This window comes from Hemitrygon akajei, chromosome 6 (genome assembly GCF_048418815.1).
Source record: "Hemitrygon akajei chromosome 6, sHemAka1.3, whole genome shotgun sequence".
In the NCBI taxonomy this organism is placed as follows: Eukaryota; Metazoa; Chordata; class Chondrichthyes; order Myliobatiformes; family Dasyatidae; genus Hemitrygon; species Hemitrygon akajei.
This window is the reverse complement of record NC_133129.1, coordinates 120,043,390-120,060,770: the sequence shown is the minus strand read 5'-3', so window position 1 is coordinate 120,060,770 and position 17,381 is coordinate 120,043,390. Positions and strand designations below refer to the sequence as shown.

The following is a 17,381-nucleotide window of genomic DNA, read 5'->3' as shown; positions in this document are numbered from 1 at the left end:
AATCGGACAGTGAGAACAACTATAATGGCTGCTACAGTACTGGGACTGTAATGTGACATTGTGAGCAGCTATACTGGCTCCTGTGGTACTGGGACCATAATGGGACAGCACGAACATCTATACAGGCTCCTGTAGTAATGGGAATTAATGGGACAGTATGAGTAACTATACTGCCTCCCATAGTACTGAGACCGTAATGAGATAATGTGAGCAATTATACTGTCTCTTGTAGTACTTAGTCTGTAATGGGACAATGTGAGCAATTATACTGGCTCCCTTAGTACTGGGACTATACTGGGACAGTGTGAGCAATTATACTGGTTGCTGTAGTACTAAGACTGTAATGGGACAGTGTAAGGAATCATACTGGCACCTGTAGTTCTAGGGCTGTGATGGGACAGTATGAGTATGTAGTCCTGGGCCTGTAATGGGACAATGTGAGCAACTATTCTGGCTGCCATAGTACTGGGACTGTAATGGGACAGTGTGAGCAATTGTACTGGTTGCTGTAGTACTGGGATAATAATGAGACAGTGAGAGTAACTATATTGGCTTTCGCAGTACTGGGAATGCAATGGGACGGAATGAAAACTACACTGGCTGCTGTAATAGTGGGACCATAATTGGACAGTGTGAGCAATTTTACTGTCTCCTCTAGTACTGGGTCTGTAATGGGATAGTGTGAGCAACTGTACTGGCTCCCAGCATACTGGGCCCGTAATGGGACAGTGTGTGCAACTATACTGGCCTCTATAGTACTGGGACTATAATTAGACAATGTGAGCAACTAAACTGGTTCCTGTAGTACTGTGACTGTAATGCAACACTAGGACTGTAATGGGACACTGGGACTGTAATTAGACAGTGTGAGCAATTATATTGGCTCCCGTAGTACTGGGACAGTGTGAGCAATTATACTGGCTCCTGTTGTACTGGGACTATACTGGGACAGTGTGAGCAATTGTACTGGTTGCTGTAGTACTGGGATAATAATGAGACAGTGAGAGTAACTATATTGGCTTTCGCAGTACTGGGAATGCAATGGGACGGAATGAAAACTACACTGGCTGCTGTAATAGTGGGACCATAATTGGACAGTGTGAGCAATTTTACTGTCTCCTCTAGTACTGGGTCTGTAATGGGATAGTGTGAGCAACTGTACTGGCTCCCAGCATACTGGGCCCGTAATGGGACAGTGTGTGCAACTATACTGGCCCCTGTAGTACTGGGACTATAATTAGACAATGTGAGCAACTAAACTGGTTCCTGTAGTACTGTGACTGTAATGCAACACTAGGACTGTAATGGGACACTGGGACTGTAATTAGACAGTGTGAGCAATTATATTGGCTCCTGTAGTACTGGGACAGTGTGAGCAATTATATTGGCTCCTGTAGTACTGGGACAGTGTGAGCAATTATACTGGCTCCTGTTGTACTGGGACTATACTGGGACAGTGTGAGCAATTATACTGGTTGCTGTAGTACTAAGACTGTAATGGGACAGTGTAAGGAATCATACTGGCATCAGTAGTTCTGGGGCTGTGATGGGACAGTATGAGTAATTATACTGGCTCCTGTAGTACTGGGCCTGTAATGGGACAACGTGAGCAACTATTCTGGCTGCCATAGTACTGGGACTGTAATGGGATGGTGTGAGCAACTATACTGGCTCCTGCAGTACTGTGACAGTAATGGGACAGTGTGAGCAATTGTACTGGCTACTATTGTACTGGGTCTGCAATGGGGCAGTGTGAGCAACTATACCGGCTCAAATAGTATTTGGTCTTTAATGGGACAGTGTGAGCAATTAAACTGGCTCCTGTATGACTGAGACTGTAATGGCACAGTGTGAGGAATTATACTGGCACCTGTAGTGCTGGGGCTGTGATGGAACAGTATGAGTATTTATACTAACTACTGTAGTACTGGGCCTGTATTGGGTCATTGTGAACAAATATGCTGCTCCTTTAGTACTGGGACCATAATAGGACAGTGTGAACAACTATACTGCCTGCCGTTGTATTGGGACCGTAATGGGACAGTGTGAGCAACTATACTGGCTCCTGTAGTACTCTGACCGTATCGGGTCTGAGTGAGCAACAGTTTTGGTTCACTTAGTTCTGGGACTGTTATGGGACAGAGAGAGCAACTATACAGGCTCCTGCATTACTGGGACCATAATGGGACAGTGTGAGCAACTATTCTGGCTCCCATAGTACTGGGAGTGTAATGGGACCATGTGAGCAATTATACTCGCTCCTGTATGACTAAGACTGTAATGGCTCAGTGTGAGGAATTATACTGGCACCTGTAATATTGGGGTTGTGATGGGACATTGTAAACAACTATTCTGGCTCCCATAGTACTGAGAAAGTAATGGGACAGTGTGGGCATCTATATTGGCTCCCCTAGTTAAGGGACTGCAATGGGACAGTGAGAGTAACTATACTGGCTTCCACAGTACTGGAACCGTAATGGGAGAGTATGAGCAACTATTCTAGCTGCTGTAGTACTGGGACCATAATGGGACAGTGTGAGCAGCTATACTGGTTACCTTAGTACTGGATCCGTCAAGGGACAGTGTGAGCAACTATATTGGCTTCCACTGTTCTGGGACCATAATGGAAAAGTATGAGCATCAATACTGGCTCCTTTAGTACTGGGAACGTAATGGGATAATGTGAGCAACTATATTGTCTCCCCTAGTTATGGGACTGTAATGGGACACTGAGAACAATTATACTGGCTCCCACAGTACTGGGACTGTAATGGGACAGTGTGAAAACTATGCTGGTTCCTGTAGTAATGGGACAGTGTGAGCCCCTATACTGTCTCCTATACTACTGGGACAGTAATGGGACAGTGTGAGCAATTATACTGGCTCCTGTAGTACTGGGTCTGTAACGGGACAGTGTAAGCAACTATACAGTCGGCCCTCCTTATCCGTGAATTCCGCATGCTCGGATTCAACCAACCACGGATCGGGAAAACCCGGAAGTTCTCTCTCCAGCACTCGTTATTTGAGCATATACAAACCTATTTTTTCTTGTCATTATTCCCTAAACAATGCAGTATAACAACAACTTACATAGCATTTATGTTGTATTAGGTATTATAAGTAATCTAGAAATGACTTTAAAGTACATGCAGTTGCTGGGTTATACTGGCACCTGTAAGACTGGGGCTGTGATGGGACAGTATGAGCAATTATACTAATTCTGTAGTGCTGGGCCTGTAATGGGACATTGTGAGCAACTATTTTGGCTGCCATAGTACTGGGAATGTAATGGGACAGTATATTGGCTCCCCTAGCTATGGGTCTGCAATGGGACAGTGAAAGTAACTATACTGGCTTCCACAGTACTGGAACCATAATGGGAGAGTGTGAGCAACTATTCTGGCTGCTGTAGTACTGGGACCATAATGGGACAGTGCGAGCAGCTATACCGGCTACTGTAGTACTGGATCCGACATGGGACAGTGTGAGCAACTATATTGTCTCCCCTAGTTATGGGACTGTAATGGGACACTGAGAGCAACTATACTGGCTCCCACAATACTGGGACCGTAATGGGACAGTTTGAAAACTATACTGGCTCCTGTAGTACGGGAATGTAATGGGACAGTGTGAATACTATACTGGCTCCTGTAGGGCTGGGACCATAATGGGACAGTGTGAGCAATTATATTGGCTTCTGCAGTACTGGGACCATAAAGGAAAAGTGTGAGCAAATATACTGGCTCCTGTAGTACTGGGATCATAATGGGGCAGTGTGAACAACTATACAGTCTCCCGTACTACTAGGACTGTAATGGAACAGTGTGAGCAATTATAGTCCATTGCATAGTACTGGGACTGTAATGGGACAGTGTGAAAACTACACTGGCTCATGCAGTTCTGGGACCATAATGGGACAGTGTGAGCAATTATACTGGCTCATGTAGTACTTGGTCTGTAATGGGACAATGTGAGCAACTATACTGGCTCCTGTAGTACTGCGACAATAATGGGACAGTGTGGTCAACTGTACTGGCATCTACAGTTCTGGGACTGTAATGGGACAGTGTGAGCACCTATACTGGCTCCCATGGTACTGGGACCATAAAAGGACCATGTGAGCAATTATACTCCACTGTAGTACTGTGACCATAATAGGAGACTGTGAGAAATACACTGGCTCCCATAGTACTAGGAACGTAATGGGACAGTGTGAAAACGATTTTCTTGTGATCACAGGACACAGCTGGATATTGGTAATGTAGAATACTGCAAGTCCGGTTCACTGGTTCATTGGTGAGACCGATGGTGGCCTTGGTTGTTGCTCAGATCAGGCCCTCTTTGCGGCCAGAGTCGCTCTTTGCGGAAGGAGACACTGGAGAGGGTGTGGGAGCGTGATGGAGTCCGTGCTGGGTTGGAGGCTGGCCTTTCCTGTTGGTGCTGCTTTCTAGTTTTTGCTTGGTGGATTGCGTTCATCTGTGGCTGCACTAGTGCATGATGAAGACTACTGCATGCTGGTTCTTGCAGAAACGTGGCTCCAGGACAAGATCTAAGCACCATCAATCTACAGGCTGAGACACCCAGAGACTTGGGCTCAATTATTTTGTGACTGTATGTTTTTATGCCATCATAACAATATGTGTTGTGTGTGACTGTTGGTACTGTGTGTTGCACCTTGGTCCCGGAGGAATGCTGTTTCGTTTGGCTGGACTCTTGTGTATGGTTGAATGACAAACTTGAAGTTGAACTTGAAAAGAAAAATATTAGGCTCCAAAATTTCAGACTAACTGCTCTATAGATCCCTGATCTCTCTTTCTCCTTCCTTCCTTACACGCTGGGATTACATTTGCTACTTTCCAACGTGTGGGAACTGTTTGGTATCTCTGGAATTTTGGAAGATGACAACCAGTGCATCCATCATCTCCATAGTCAAAACCCTGCTCATCTAGTTCAGGTCACTTACTCTCTTTCAGTCCTCATAATTTCCACAATATTTTCTCTCTAATTTAATTCCTTTCAGTTCCTAATTCAGTCTGACCTGCTCAGCCCCACTATTTCCAAGAAGGTTTCTAAGCCTTTTCCCTGAAGACCAACACAGAACACACGGATAGTTTCTCTGTCAATTCTTTATCCTTGAATATGATTTCTCCCAGCTCAGTCTGAGACCCACATCAGATTTTTCTCATCTTTATCATCTGATAATGTGCTTGACCTGTTGACCTCTTTCACCATTTTGTATCTGTTTTCTTTTTTTGCATTTTACATACTGTGAAGTTTTTATAGTATGTTTCTATACTTCTCACTCATTTATTCTACTTCCCCTTTCCTTTTTAATGCATTGACTGATTTTTGCTTGGAGACTACTGTATTCTCTTATCACAATCTACAAATTAAAAAAGGTTGAACCAACTAGACTAGATGTGTGGAAAAGTTACCATATGAGAATTCAGACACATGGAGTCTACTTTTCCACACATTGCAATTAATAATATCAGAAGAAGACTTTCTATTCACAGTAACTATAGTAGCTAAGCAGACGCATAAGGAGACCAAACAAAAACAAATTTGTGAGAAAGTCCTTTAATAGGTTGGACTCTTATCAGACAAGTAAAGTCATTAGAGTTTACTATGATCAATGATAAGAGCTTCTGGAAAGATACAATATGAAATCAGACTGTTTGGCCCATTAAGTCAGTGCTGAAGATCCACCACCCATTTATTCCAATCCTATATTCATTCCATTTTTTAAAAATAAAGCATTCTCTTTTTTATTTAATTTCATCTTTTATTCTGCATTTTGTTTCATTTCTGCATTACCTTCAACCCCTCCTCTAGAATCTGCCACTCATCTACAAGCTAAGGGCAACTTTCAGTGGGCAATTAACTTCCCAACATATATGTCTTTAGGGTGTGGGAGGAAACTGAAGCACCCAGGGGTAACTCACATGCTTATAGAGAGAACATACCACCTCCACACAGACAGAACAGATTGAGTAGTGTGTTTAACACTGTAAGATTGCAGACTGAACACTGTAAGGCCACAACTCAGAGAAGAATAATAGGCTCCAACATGTTCCCTGCCACGAATATTGGGGTAACTTGCTTATAGATTTCTACTGTATCAAGTGCGGACACAGAGTTGTCATCCTAGTGGTGTTCAGAGAACAGAAGCTTCTCTCTGAATTTTCTGGGAATGTGAACAGGATAGCGGAGGGTGTGGTTCAGTTAATTGAGCAGAATTAGATAAAGATGATAAATGGTTATTAGGTGAGAGCACTATTGGTCAAGACTGCAGTGAAGAAAGCCTTAGAAATGGAAACTGTCAGCAAGATCTTTCCAAAGAATGTGCATTGAATACTTTGAGAAGGGAGAGAGTCACTTAATACACTCAAATTAGGTTTAAGGTGAAATATGTTTTCAATGAATGTGCAATGATTAGTGAAAGAAGGGAAATGGTCCTTTAATATGTTCAAATTTGGTGATGGTGAAACATTAAGAAAGAGGATATGCTGGAGCTTTTGGAAAGTATCGTTGGATAAGTCACTGGGACTGCATGAGATGTACCCCAGGCTACTGTGGGAGGTGAGGGAGGAGATTGCTGAGCCTCTGGCGATGATCTTTGCATCATCAATGGGGACAGGAGAGGTTCTGGAGGATTGGAGGGTTGCAGATGTTGTTCCCTTATTCAAGAAAGGGAGTAGAGATCGCCCAGGAAATTATAGACCAGTAAGTCTTACTTCAGTGGTTGGTAAGTTGATGGAGAAGATCCTGAGAGGCAGGATTTTTGAACATTTAGAGAGGCATACAGGTGCCCCCCGTTTTTCGAACGTTCGCTTTACGACAGCTTGCTGTTGCAAAAGACCTACATTAGTACCTGTTTTCGCTAACCAGAGAGGATTTTCGCTTTTACGAGAAAAAGACGCCTGCTTTATATGTGTGCTTACCCCGAGAAAGACTACAATGACGGTGAAGCCTTGTGTGGGCTGTGGTTTGCACATGTGTGTACGTGCACATGCATGTAAGTGCCGATTTTTTTTTCTCCAAATCAATTTTGGCTCGCTGTCTTCCCGATTTTGATAAGTGAAACTACACTGCACACATAATATTTCTACTTTATATAGGCTGTATATTTATCATATCATTCCTGCTTTTACTCTATGTTCATGTTATTTTAGGTTTTATGTGTTATTTGGTATGATTTGGTAGGTTATTTTTTGGGTCTGGGATCACTCAAAAATTTTTCCCGTATAAATTAATGGTAATTGCTCCCTCGCTTTACGACATTTCGGCTTACAAATTGTTTCATAGGAGCACTCTACCTTCGGATAGCGGGGGAAACCTGTAATATGATTAGGAGTAGTCAGTATGGCTTTGTCAAAGGCAGGTCATGCCTTACGAGCCTGATTGAATTTTTTGAGGATGTGACTAAACACATTGATGAAGGAAGAGCAGTAGATGTAGTGTATGTGGATTTCAGCAAGGCATTTGATAAGATACCCCATGCAAGGCTTATTGAGAAAGTAAGGAGGCATGAGATCCAAAGGGACCTTGCTTAGTGGATCCAGAATTGATTTGCGTACAGAAGACAAAGAGCCAAGAGGTAATGTCGGACCCTGGTCAGACCCCACGGAGTACTTTGCCCAGCTCTGGTCACCTCACTACAGGAAGGATTTGGAAACTATAGAAGGGGTGCAGAGGAGATTTACAAGGATGTAGCCTGGACTGGGGAGCATAGGTTGAGTGAACTGGGCCTTTTCTCCTTGGAGTGATGGAGGATGGGAGGTGACCTGATAGAGGTGTACAAGATGATGAAAGGCATTGATTGTGTGGATAGCCAGAGGTTTTTCCCAGGGCTGAAATGACTAGCACGAGGGGGCATAGTTTTAAGGTGCTTGGAAGTAGGTACAGTAGAGATGTCAGGGGTAAGTTTTTTATGCAGAGTGTGGTGAGTGCATGGAATGGGCTGCCAGCGATGGTGGTGGAGGCAGATATGATAGGGTCTTTTAAGACACTCCTGGATGGCTACATGGTGCTTAGAAAAATTGGGGGCTAGGTAATTTCTGAGGTAAGTACATGTTTGCTACAGTATTATGGGCCAAAGGGCCTGTATTGTGCTGTAGGTTTTCAGTGTTTCTGTGTGTGTGTGTGTATGTGTGTGATAGAAGAAAATAGAATGTCGAGAGAATTGGATTAACGTTGAGCTAATATAAACGGGTGGTTGACGGGGTGGACTCAGAGGACAATAGGCCTGTTTCCATAATGTGTCTCTCCATGATTCCTCAGAAACTATTATAGCCCTGCTGAGTTACCAATAGGTAGGAAATTCTGAACAAAGTTGAGTTCATGATTTGAGCCATAGAAAGAAAGAATTTAAAGAAAATGGTGGAGTTGTGCATTAACAACACCTGGCAAATCCAGTGATTGGCAATGTCCTGTTGGACTGGTGGGTGAAGAATGTATCAGTAGAAGTAGCTCTGGTGAAAATAGAAGATCAAGTTGGAAGCATGTATGTGAATCACATAACTCCAGGGAGAGACCAGGATGAGTACGTCAAAGAGTTCTGTGATTACCAGGACATTCCAGTAGTTGGTCCAATGGAGACTTTGGAAGTAGAGACACAAGGTTCTGCTGAACTGAGTCAATAAGCAACACTTTCCTTATCAACAAATTTCATTACCAACAAGTTTCATTGAGATCACTGAAGTGATTTAGAAAATGTTTGAATAGGTAAAAATCTATAAATAAAACGTATGTCTAAATCACTCTTTGATGTGTAAAGGGGAAAAACAAAGCAGTCTACATAAGGGTATGGCATAGAGTATCAGTACAGGGTCATTGGAGAGTTAGTAAACCAGTTAATTGCAACCAATCAGCCCTGTCTGCTCATGTTTCCCTGTATGTTTTACATTATCTGGGTTCAGAATAAAGCACAGGTGCCCTCCCAAAAATGGAAGCATATTTCGAAACCTTGAGAGCATCTGTCTCTCCCATGGGCTCCATTTATCAAGTTTCTTTGTCTGTCCTTTTGGCTCTGTTTTAAAAGTAAATATTGAAAAATGATATGGAAACAGGAATGATTTCATTAAATAGACTAACCCTTTGGAAGATTTAGATGATTTGAAGTGTTGATGTGGGAATCAAATCTGCTTTCACTTCCAGCCTGTTGTGGGAGGGCAGGACTGACCACTGCTGAGGGAGAATCTAGCTTGAGGTATCATAATGTCATAGGAGTACATTCAGAAGCTTTCTTTGACTAGCAATGCTTCTCCTTCTCTCTCTACCCTGATGCAGGGCATTGACCTGAGATGTTGACTTAAATCTTTTACTTACAAAGATTCTACTTGACCTGCTGAGTACTTCCAGCATTTTTTTTTTGCACTTTGGATATGGTTTCCTGAATACTTCTCCCACGTTGTGAGGTCCTGTGAAACCTTCTTGGACTGAAGGATTGAAATGTTCACTAATCTTCCTGAGTAGCTGGAGAGCAACTAGTATAACATCCCACATGTTTACACTCTTAGCTGGATGTTTGTTTCAGGAAGGCCATGTATTTCCTTCATATTTGTGGGATCTGTTCTGGGTGGCTGCACTCACATACAGGAGAATTTGAAACATCCCATGGTTTCACAGATTCAGTGAACTTCTCTGAAACCCAAGGCTGGATTCCGTCTGCGTTGAGTCTGTCCTGGAATCCTTTGTGAACTCCAGCCAGTTTTCTGAGCTCCAACACAGCTAGGGTTAAGTCAAGACTCCAGATGGACTGGAGTGCTTATGACAACAGTGAAGAACAGTGACAAAATTCTGATGGAGAGGGACATATTTGTGTTCTTTATCTCCCTGGACTTTGCAGAGAGAGGGACAAAGGAGCAGTGTGTGAGAGCAGAGGCATTGAGAACAATTACAGGGTTCAGCTGGCAGTCACTGGTCAAGGGCAGAGCACACACAGTTGATGCCACAGCAGAGTTCCCCAGTTTCTAAGTCGGTTTGACCCTTGGTCTTAGTGGTGTAGTGCCTATAAGTTCTTCTATATTGCTTCCTAGTAAAGCAAGGAAAGAGACAGAAACTCCAGCCAAATAATAATTTTGATGTCCAGCAATAATTGAGAAACAGCAGTGGCTCATGCAATGATGCAAGGAAAGTGATATCACGTGGTATTCTTTGCTTTTGAAGGTACGCTCACCATCTTCATACCTCTTTTAATGGACCATGAACAACAATAACTGTCCGCCTCTTTTCAATCATTAACTAGTTGACTATTTTTGTTCCTGAGCACAATAATAACAATTTCCTAACAAAATTTTCTTCCTGAAGCAAAACCCAAAAGGCAGGCCAGGCAGCATCTATGGAAAGAAATGGACAGTTGAATATGTGCTATTGCACTTTGACAGGGCAAGCCAGGATAGGACTTACAGAGTGAATGGTACAGTACTGAACAAGAGGATCTGGGAATACAGATCCATAATTCCTTGAAAGTGGTGTTACAGGTAGATACAGGTAGATAGGGTGGTAAGAAGAGCTTTTGGTACATTGGTTTCATAAATCAGAGCCTTGAGTACAGTGGTTGTGTTGATTTTTGTATAAGATGTTGGTGAGACCAGATTTAGAGTGTTGATCATCTACCTACATGAAAACTTGAAAGAGTGCAGAGAAAATTGCCAGGACTTGAGGATTGCTATAGGGAAAGGTTGAACGGGTGAGTACTTTATTCCCTGGAGCCTTGGAGAATGAGGAGAAGTCTTATAAAGATGTACAAAATTATATGGTGTATAGATAGGGTAAACACATGCTGGCTTTTTCTGCTGAAGTTTGGAATGGGGTGCCAGCAGAGGTGGTAGACGTGAGTTTGATTGCACCATTTAAAGAGACATTTGGATAGCTACTTGAATGGGAGGAGTATGAAGAGCTATGATCTAGGTGCGGGTAGATGGGAGTAGGCAGAAAAAAAACAGGTTGGCATGAGCTAGATGGGTCAAAGGGCCTGTTTCTGTGCTGTAGTCTACTATGACTCTATTACAGTCGGTGTTCCAGGTGAAAAGTCTTGACCTGAAATGCGGACTGTCATTTTCCTCCATAGATGCTGCCTAACCCTTTGAATATGTCTAGTATTTTGTGGGTTGCTCCAGATTCCAGCATCTGCAGTCTATCTTTCATCAAAGTTTGCTTCCTGTCTGCCTTCTTGCCCTCATGCATGCTCCATTGTGCATCAGCTTCCAACCGAAACTCCCTTCCTTCCTTTCTCTTTCGTCACTCTGACCTTGCCTCTCTGGGCACGTTCCAGTGTCCAGCAGGGCTCTCCCACCCTCTCGTGGCTGTTCCTCAGCTACAGTGTCCTGATCTGGAAGCAGGATCTCCAGTCTCCCACACAGCACAACATAATCTGCCTAGTAAGTATACCATAGAAACATAGAAAATAGGTGCAGGAGTGGGCCATTCAGCCCTTCAAGCCTGCACCGCCATTCAGTATGATCATGGCTGATCATCCAACTCAGAACCCTGTACCTGCTTTCTCTCCATACCCCCTGATCCCTTTAGCCACAAGGGCCATATCTAACTTCCTCTTAAATATAGCCAATGAACCAGCCTCAACTGTTTCCTGTGGCAGAGAATTCCACAGATTCACCACTCTCTGTGTGAAGAAGTTTTTCCTCATCTCGGTCCTAAAAGGCTTCCCCTTTATCCTTAAACTGTGACTCCTCGTTCTGGACTTCCCCAACATCGGGAACAATCTTCCTGCATCTAGCCTGTCCAATCCCTTTAGAATTTTATACGTTTCAATAAGATCCCCCCTCAATCTTCTAAATTCCAGTGAGTATAAGCCGAGTCGATCCAGTCTTTATACCATGTATATTCAGAGTGTGAGAGGTTCCAGCCTCAATCTGACTGTGAAGGGAAAATACCCAAAGTTATGGCTGCACGCTCCTGATTTTTGGTCACCTAGTGCAGAGAGGGGGAGGTGGGGCGGGTGGGTCAGGAGATCTCCTGGCCAGTTTGTTCCTGGGCCTGGCGAAAGTGGCCATTCATGGATCCAGACAGCAGGCAATCAAGGGTTCTGTCCAAGCTGACTGCCTGCATATCTTGCCCTTTTGTTTGTTTTGAATGTGCTGTGTATGTTTCTCACCTTGGCCCCAGAGGAACACTGTTTCATTCAGCTGTATTTATGTACGGTTGAATGATTAAACTTGAATTTGATTTGATTGAATTTAACTTGCTCTCTGCCCTCACTTTGCTTAATGAGAGAGGAGCACCTGGTACTCTACTTGATGGACTTCCAAAGGGTGAGGGGGAGCTTATTGAAACACTCAGGCAGAGTGGACATGGAGATGATGTTTCCAGCAGTAGGAGAGTCCAGGATCTGAGGCTGCGGCTTCAGAACGAAAGAATGAGATGTGATGAGGAAGAATTTTTCAGCCAGAGGGTGGTGAGTCTGGGTAATTCTTTTCCACAGAGGGTTATGGAACCCATCATTTAAGTAAGAGACTAATAGATTCTTGAATGATAAAGGGGTTAAAGATTACAGAGAGAAGGTGAGAGAATCGGATTGAGATAAGAAAATTAAAATCAGCAATGATTGAATGGGGGAGCAGACTCAATAGGCCAAATAGCCTAATTCTGCTCTTATATCTTATATTCTTATGGTCTTAATTATCCAGCCATTTCAATATTCAACCCAGCTCCGAGCCCACTGCAAAGCATTCCATTTGAGAGGCCCGGTTCCTCTCTCCACTCAGTTTCCAGCATGTGTATCATTCCCCAAATATACTAATCCTTGCCCTTACTAACTTGCATGGGAGCTATCACCATTCTCAGCAGTGGCCTTCTTGAAGGACCAACATAGTGAACATTTATCCTCACTGGCAGTAGTTAAGCCACCTTGGAGGATATCCTGAGCTCAGGGATGGTTGTTGAACCCTAACTCTTTGGCTGTCAAGTGAGCTACCACTCTGTGCCAAAGCACTTGCAGTGTCAACAGGCTCCAGCCGCAGAGAGGAAACCTGTTTTGCTCCTGGGTCATGTCCCGAGTGAAGCTGTTTCCCATTCCACAATACCTTTTCCTAGCTTGTAGTATTCCACATTCCTCCTCATACCTCAGGTCCAGTGATTCCACTGGATTCTGTATCACTAACTCTTCACTCCTGGTGCCTGGTTGCACATATCAAGTACACAGCTCTCAGAAATCTCAGAGGGTGCAGGATTACAATGGCCCTTCAAAGTTGTTCTTACATCCTCATAAGAAACTTCTCCTGTGGTCTGCACAGTTTCCATTTGTCATATTGGTTCTCAGAAGGAGGCCATTGAGCCTCTTAGTTCGAGGCCAGTGGCCAATTAACCTTTCCACACACACTTGGGATGTGGGAGGAAATGGGAGGACTACTCAGCTACAGGGAGAACCTGCAAACTCCACTCGGACAGAGCTGGAGGTCAGGATCAGAACTGGGTCTCTGGGTCTCTAACTGATGACCTGTTGCACAGGCTGCACGGGCAACGTTGCTCCGTTCTGTATCCTCCTTCAGGAAATCCATTCAGAGCACCCCCACTCACTCTCTGTACTAGTTACCACTCATACCCCAAACAAGAGGAAACCTGCAGATGCTGGAAATCCAAGCACCACACACAAAATGCTGGAGGAACTCAGCAAGCCAGGGGGCATCTGTGGACGTTTCTGGCCACTCGTTCCCTCCTGGCTCATTAATACCCTCCATGCCCACAACCTGTACATTGCTGTCCAGTCAAAAAAACACCATTTTCCTTTCACACCCTCTCGATTCCCAGAGGCTATACTTCATTAGGAGCTTGAGGAGATTTGGCACGACATCAACGGCTCAAGCAGTTTTTTACAGATATCCCACGGAAAGCGTTCTGATTCGTTGTATCACTGTCTGGTACGGATGCCTCAAATCACAGTATCGAAAGAGGGGTGTCGACAGTCAGCTCCATCGCGAGCACAAACCTCCACTCCATCATGGACATCTTCAAAACACGGTGTCTCGGGAAGGCAGCATCCCGCATTAAGGACCAACACCATCCAGGACATGCCTCCCTCTCATTGCTACCATCAGAAAGCAGGAGCAGGAGCCTAAAGACATGCACTTAATGTTTTAGGCGCAGCTTCTTTCCTTCTGCCATTAGATTTCTGAATGGTCTGTTAACCCATGAACACTATCTCACTAACCCTCTTTCGTACTGCTGCCACAAAACAACAAACATCATGTTGTATGTCCATGATAATCAACCTGACTGATTCTGATTAATTCTAGTTATTTCCTCAAAGCAGAGTTTAGTCCTCGTCACCAATGTAGCATCTTCCATTTTAGTAAGGCAGTGACAGTATGAGTTTCTCAACAGTATCCTTCACTGAAGGTGAAGAACAACCAACTCCCAGGCGTGGAGCAACAATGTATTAGACATCAGACCACATGGTACACATTGTCCTTAAATGCATGTACGTGTACACAAATAGTGTACCTTCGGACATGTGGTCCATCATCACTCTGAGATAAGTGCAGTGGGATCGCTCCACACAGGGTTGCCAGACAAAGCTACCCCGGAAAACTTTGACAGAAGGGATTTTACACATGCTGGAAATCTAGAGCAACAGACACAGATGGTGGTAAATCTCAGCAGGTCAGGCAGTATCTATGGAGGGAAATGGGCAGACAACCTTTTGGGATGAGACCTTCTTCAGGACTGGAAAGAGAGTGGCAACAGCTGGAATAAGGAGGTGGGGGTGGGGGAGACAGGATAGATGAGTCCAGCCAGGGGGGAAGGTGAGTGGGTAGAGAAGATTAATCATTCAGTGGTGGAAGGAAAGACTCTCAGTGTATTGTGCTGCTGGACGAATGGCACAAGGCTGGCTGAACCCCACATTGATATCTACCCTAACAAATAGCACCAAGAGCCAGGCAGCTGAGCCTGTCCCAGATTCCCCGCGGCTGACGTCCTTTCAGAGCAGTGTCCAAGAATCCCAGTGGGACACACATCCCTCCCACTAGGACCCCAAAGTGCTGGACAATTTTGGAGATGATGCACTGGGCAAAGTGGACTTGCCTTGAACAGCTTTAAATATCACTGGTGTTCGTCTAACACCACCCTCAGCAGTGCATTCCTGGAAGCTATCACACTCTGTGTAAAAAAAAAAGCCACCTCTGACATCTTCCTGACATTTTCATCCACTGAGCCAGAAAGGATGTCCTCTCATATTAGCCATTGCCAGCCTGGGCAAGAAACATGGTTTCAACACTCTGTCATTGCCGCTATTATCTTACACTCCTCAAAGTTGCTGATCTTGCCCTGCACCCCCAGAAAGACTTACTGTTTTCCCTCCTCTGAAGAGGAGAGAGTGGGAAGAAATGAGGACAAGGGTCTGGGGACCACCAGCAAAGTCATGGCCACACAAACCAATCATTGTATGAAACGGATTTAAACATTGAAACAATCAGAAGTTAAACGGCAGCAGCAACAGGTTAGCAATTCCATCAGTAAACTAGGGGGCAGTAATTCCTTACTCATCACCAGGAGTTCAGCCACAGATTTAACTATTTACAGGAACTTGCTGACTATCCTGATGTTAAAGCCTCGCCAGTCACGCCTGTGCTGGAGAACCAATGGCTGAGTGGACAGTCGCAAGATTGGTTTCAGAATCGCAGTCTGTTCATCTGAAAGGCTGAACACGCTAAGACTTTTCCTTTGGAGCAAAAGACTTGACAGAGGTGTATAAGATCATCAGAGGCAAAGACAGAGTGGGGAGACAGTGCTAATAGCAGAGGACATCCTTTCTGGCTCAGTGGATGAAAATGTCGGGTGATGTAGAAAGGTTTTTTTACACAGTAGGTAGTAGTGGCCTGGAATGCACTGCTCAGAGTGGTGTTAGACAAACACCAGGGGTATTTAAGACATAGCCACATGGGTAAAAGAAAAAAGGAACGGTTATGAGCTGTGTGGGAGAGAAGGTTTAGATTAATTAAGGAGTTAGGGAGTTGGTCAAAAGGATGGCTCAACTTCGAGGACTAAGGGTCCCGTATCGGTCTATGTTCTAAATTCTATTTAAGTGTACCATTACCCCTGAGCCCAGCTTGGGCCATGACAGACTCCTTTCTTGTAGGTTGGGAAGCCTGGTCCTCCCTCTGCCTGATGGGGGATAGAGAACATTCCTTCATTCCCTGGGATAATCGGGCGAGGTTGTTTAGATTTGGGGAAAAGGCCAGTTCGAATCCAACAGTTCATATTACAGGGGATTGCAGACAGAAATGGACATGTTCAGAGACACCGTTCCTCAGTAAGTTGGAAAGGGGTGAAAAAGCAAACTCCACTCTTCTTGCAGAAAAAGGCAGTGAGGGGCAGGGGTATTTACTTCATGCCTTGTGTGGAAGGTGATGGAGTTCTGAATCCCTAGAAATGAGAGTGTGAGGGAGTGGCGGACTATTTGTTATTTTTCCTTTCACTACCCTGATTTGTTTCCTGGGCGTTAGTCAAGAAGTTGCCAAATTTTCTGCAGATTCTATGGTAACATTTTCTCAAGCATTGATCGTACCACAATTAAAGAGCCTCTGAGGCAGACAACATCTTTTAGTTTGCCACAATTTCCTTTGGCACATCTTCCCTTCGTTTTTACATTAGAATATTGATCAAATATTCACTGATTTGGTCCTGTTAGCATTGCCAGGTTAATCACCTGCCATGCCCTGAACTGCTCATTGTTCAAAGGAGTTTGTAAATAGATCCATTGAAATCAATTTCCATAATTTGCAAAACATTTGCAATACAAGAAAGCAATGAAGTTTACTAACAACTGAGGCAATTAAAATAATGTGCTGTTGTCACTTCATCAGCCTCCCCCAACACTACAGCATTACCCTCCCCATTCAAAAGGAAGGGAAAGGTATTTCCTCTGGTAAGTCAATAGCCAGGAGTCACCTACCTTGAATGCAGGAGGAATTTGCCACCAGTAATGATCCCAAAGCTCCCATAAACAGCCAGTGTAGCATGCTTGAAGCTGTCAGCAGATTCCCCTTGCTTCCAGGCTGAGAAACTGAAGTGTGAATGATTTCTCAGTCCCCAGCTCCTCTACACTGTCCTCTAGTGAGTTGAGTTTGTTCTAAACTTGGTTTTATTCTGATTGAAGGGAGCAGGGAGGGGTGGGAAGGAGGGTGTGACGTAAGGTTTACAGTCACCAAAATAAGAACTCCCCCTCTCTCTCTGTCTCTCTGTCTGTCTGTCTCTCTCACAAACGCACACACTTCTCTTTATACACAGCAGCCAAAACAAATTCTGACTATTTAACAAGAGCAGTATAAGGGGACTTGGACATCCAGCAGAGATCTATCAAGCAATACACCACAGGTATACGCACCTGTCTAAGTTAACACGTACTGACAATACAAACG

The 17,381-nt window shown here is 44.1% G+C and overlaps 1 protein-coding gene across 1 annotated transcript in view; it reads right to left on the bottom strand.

The window, feature by feature from the left end:
* Positions 1-17,071, bottom strand: part of LOC140729417 (uncharacterized) — an 80,361-nt gene extending 63,290 nt beyond the window's left edge. Inside the window, exon 1 of the mRNA XM_073049132.1 lies at positions 16,916-17,071. Coding sequence (XP_072905233.1) covers positions 16,916-16,982 — 67 coding nt within the window. The 5' untranslated portion in view covers positions 16,983-17,071. The remainder of the gene's footprint in view (positions 1-16,915) is intronic.
* Between the last annotated feature and the right edge of the window lie 310 nt (positions 17,072-17,381).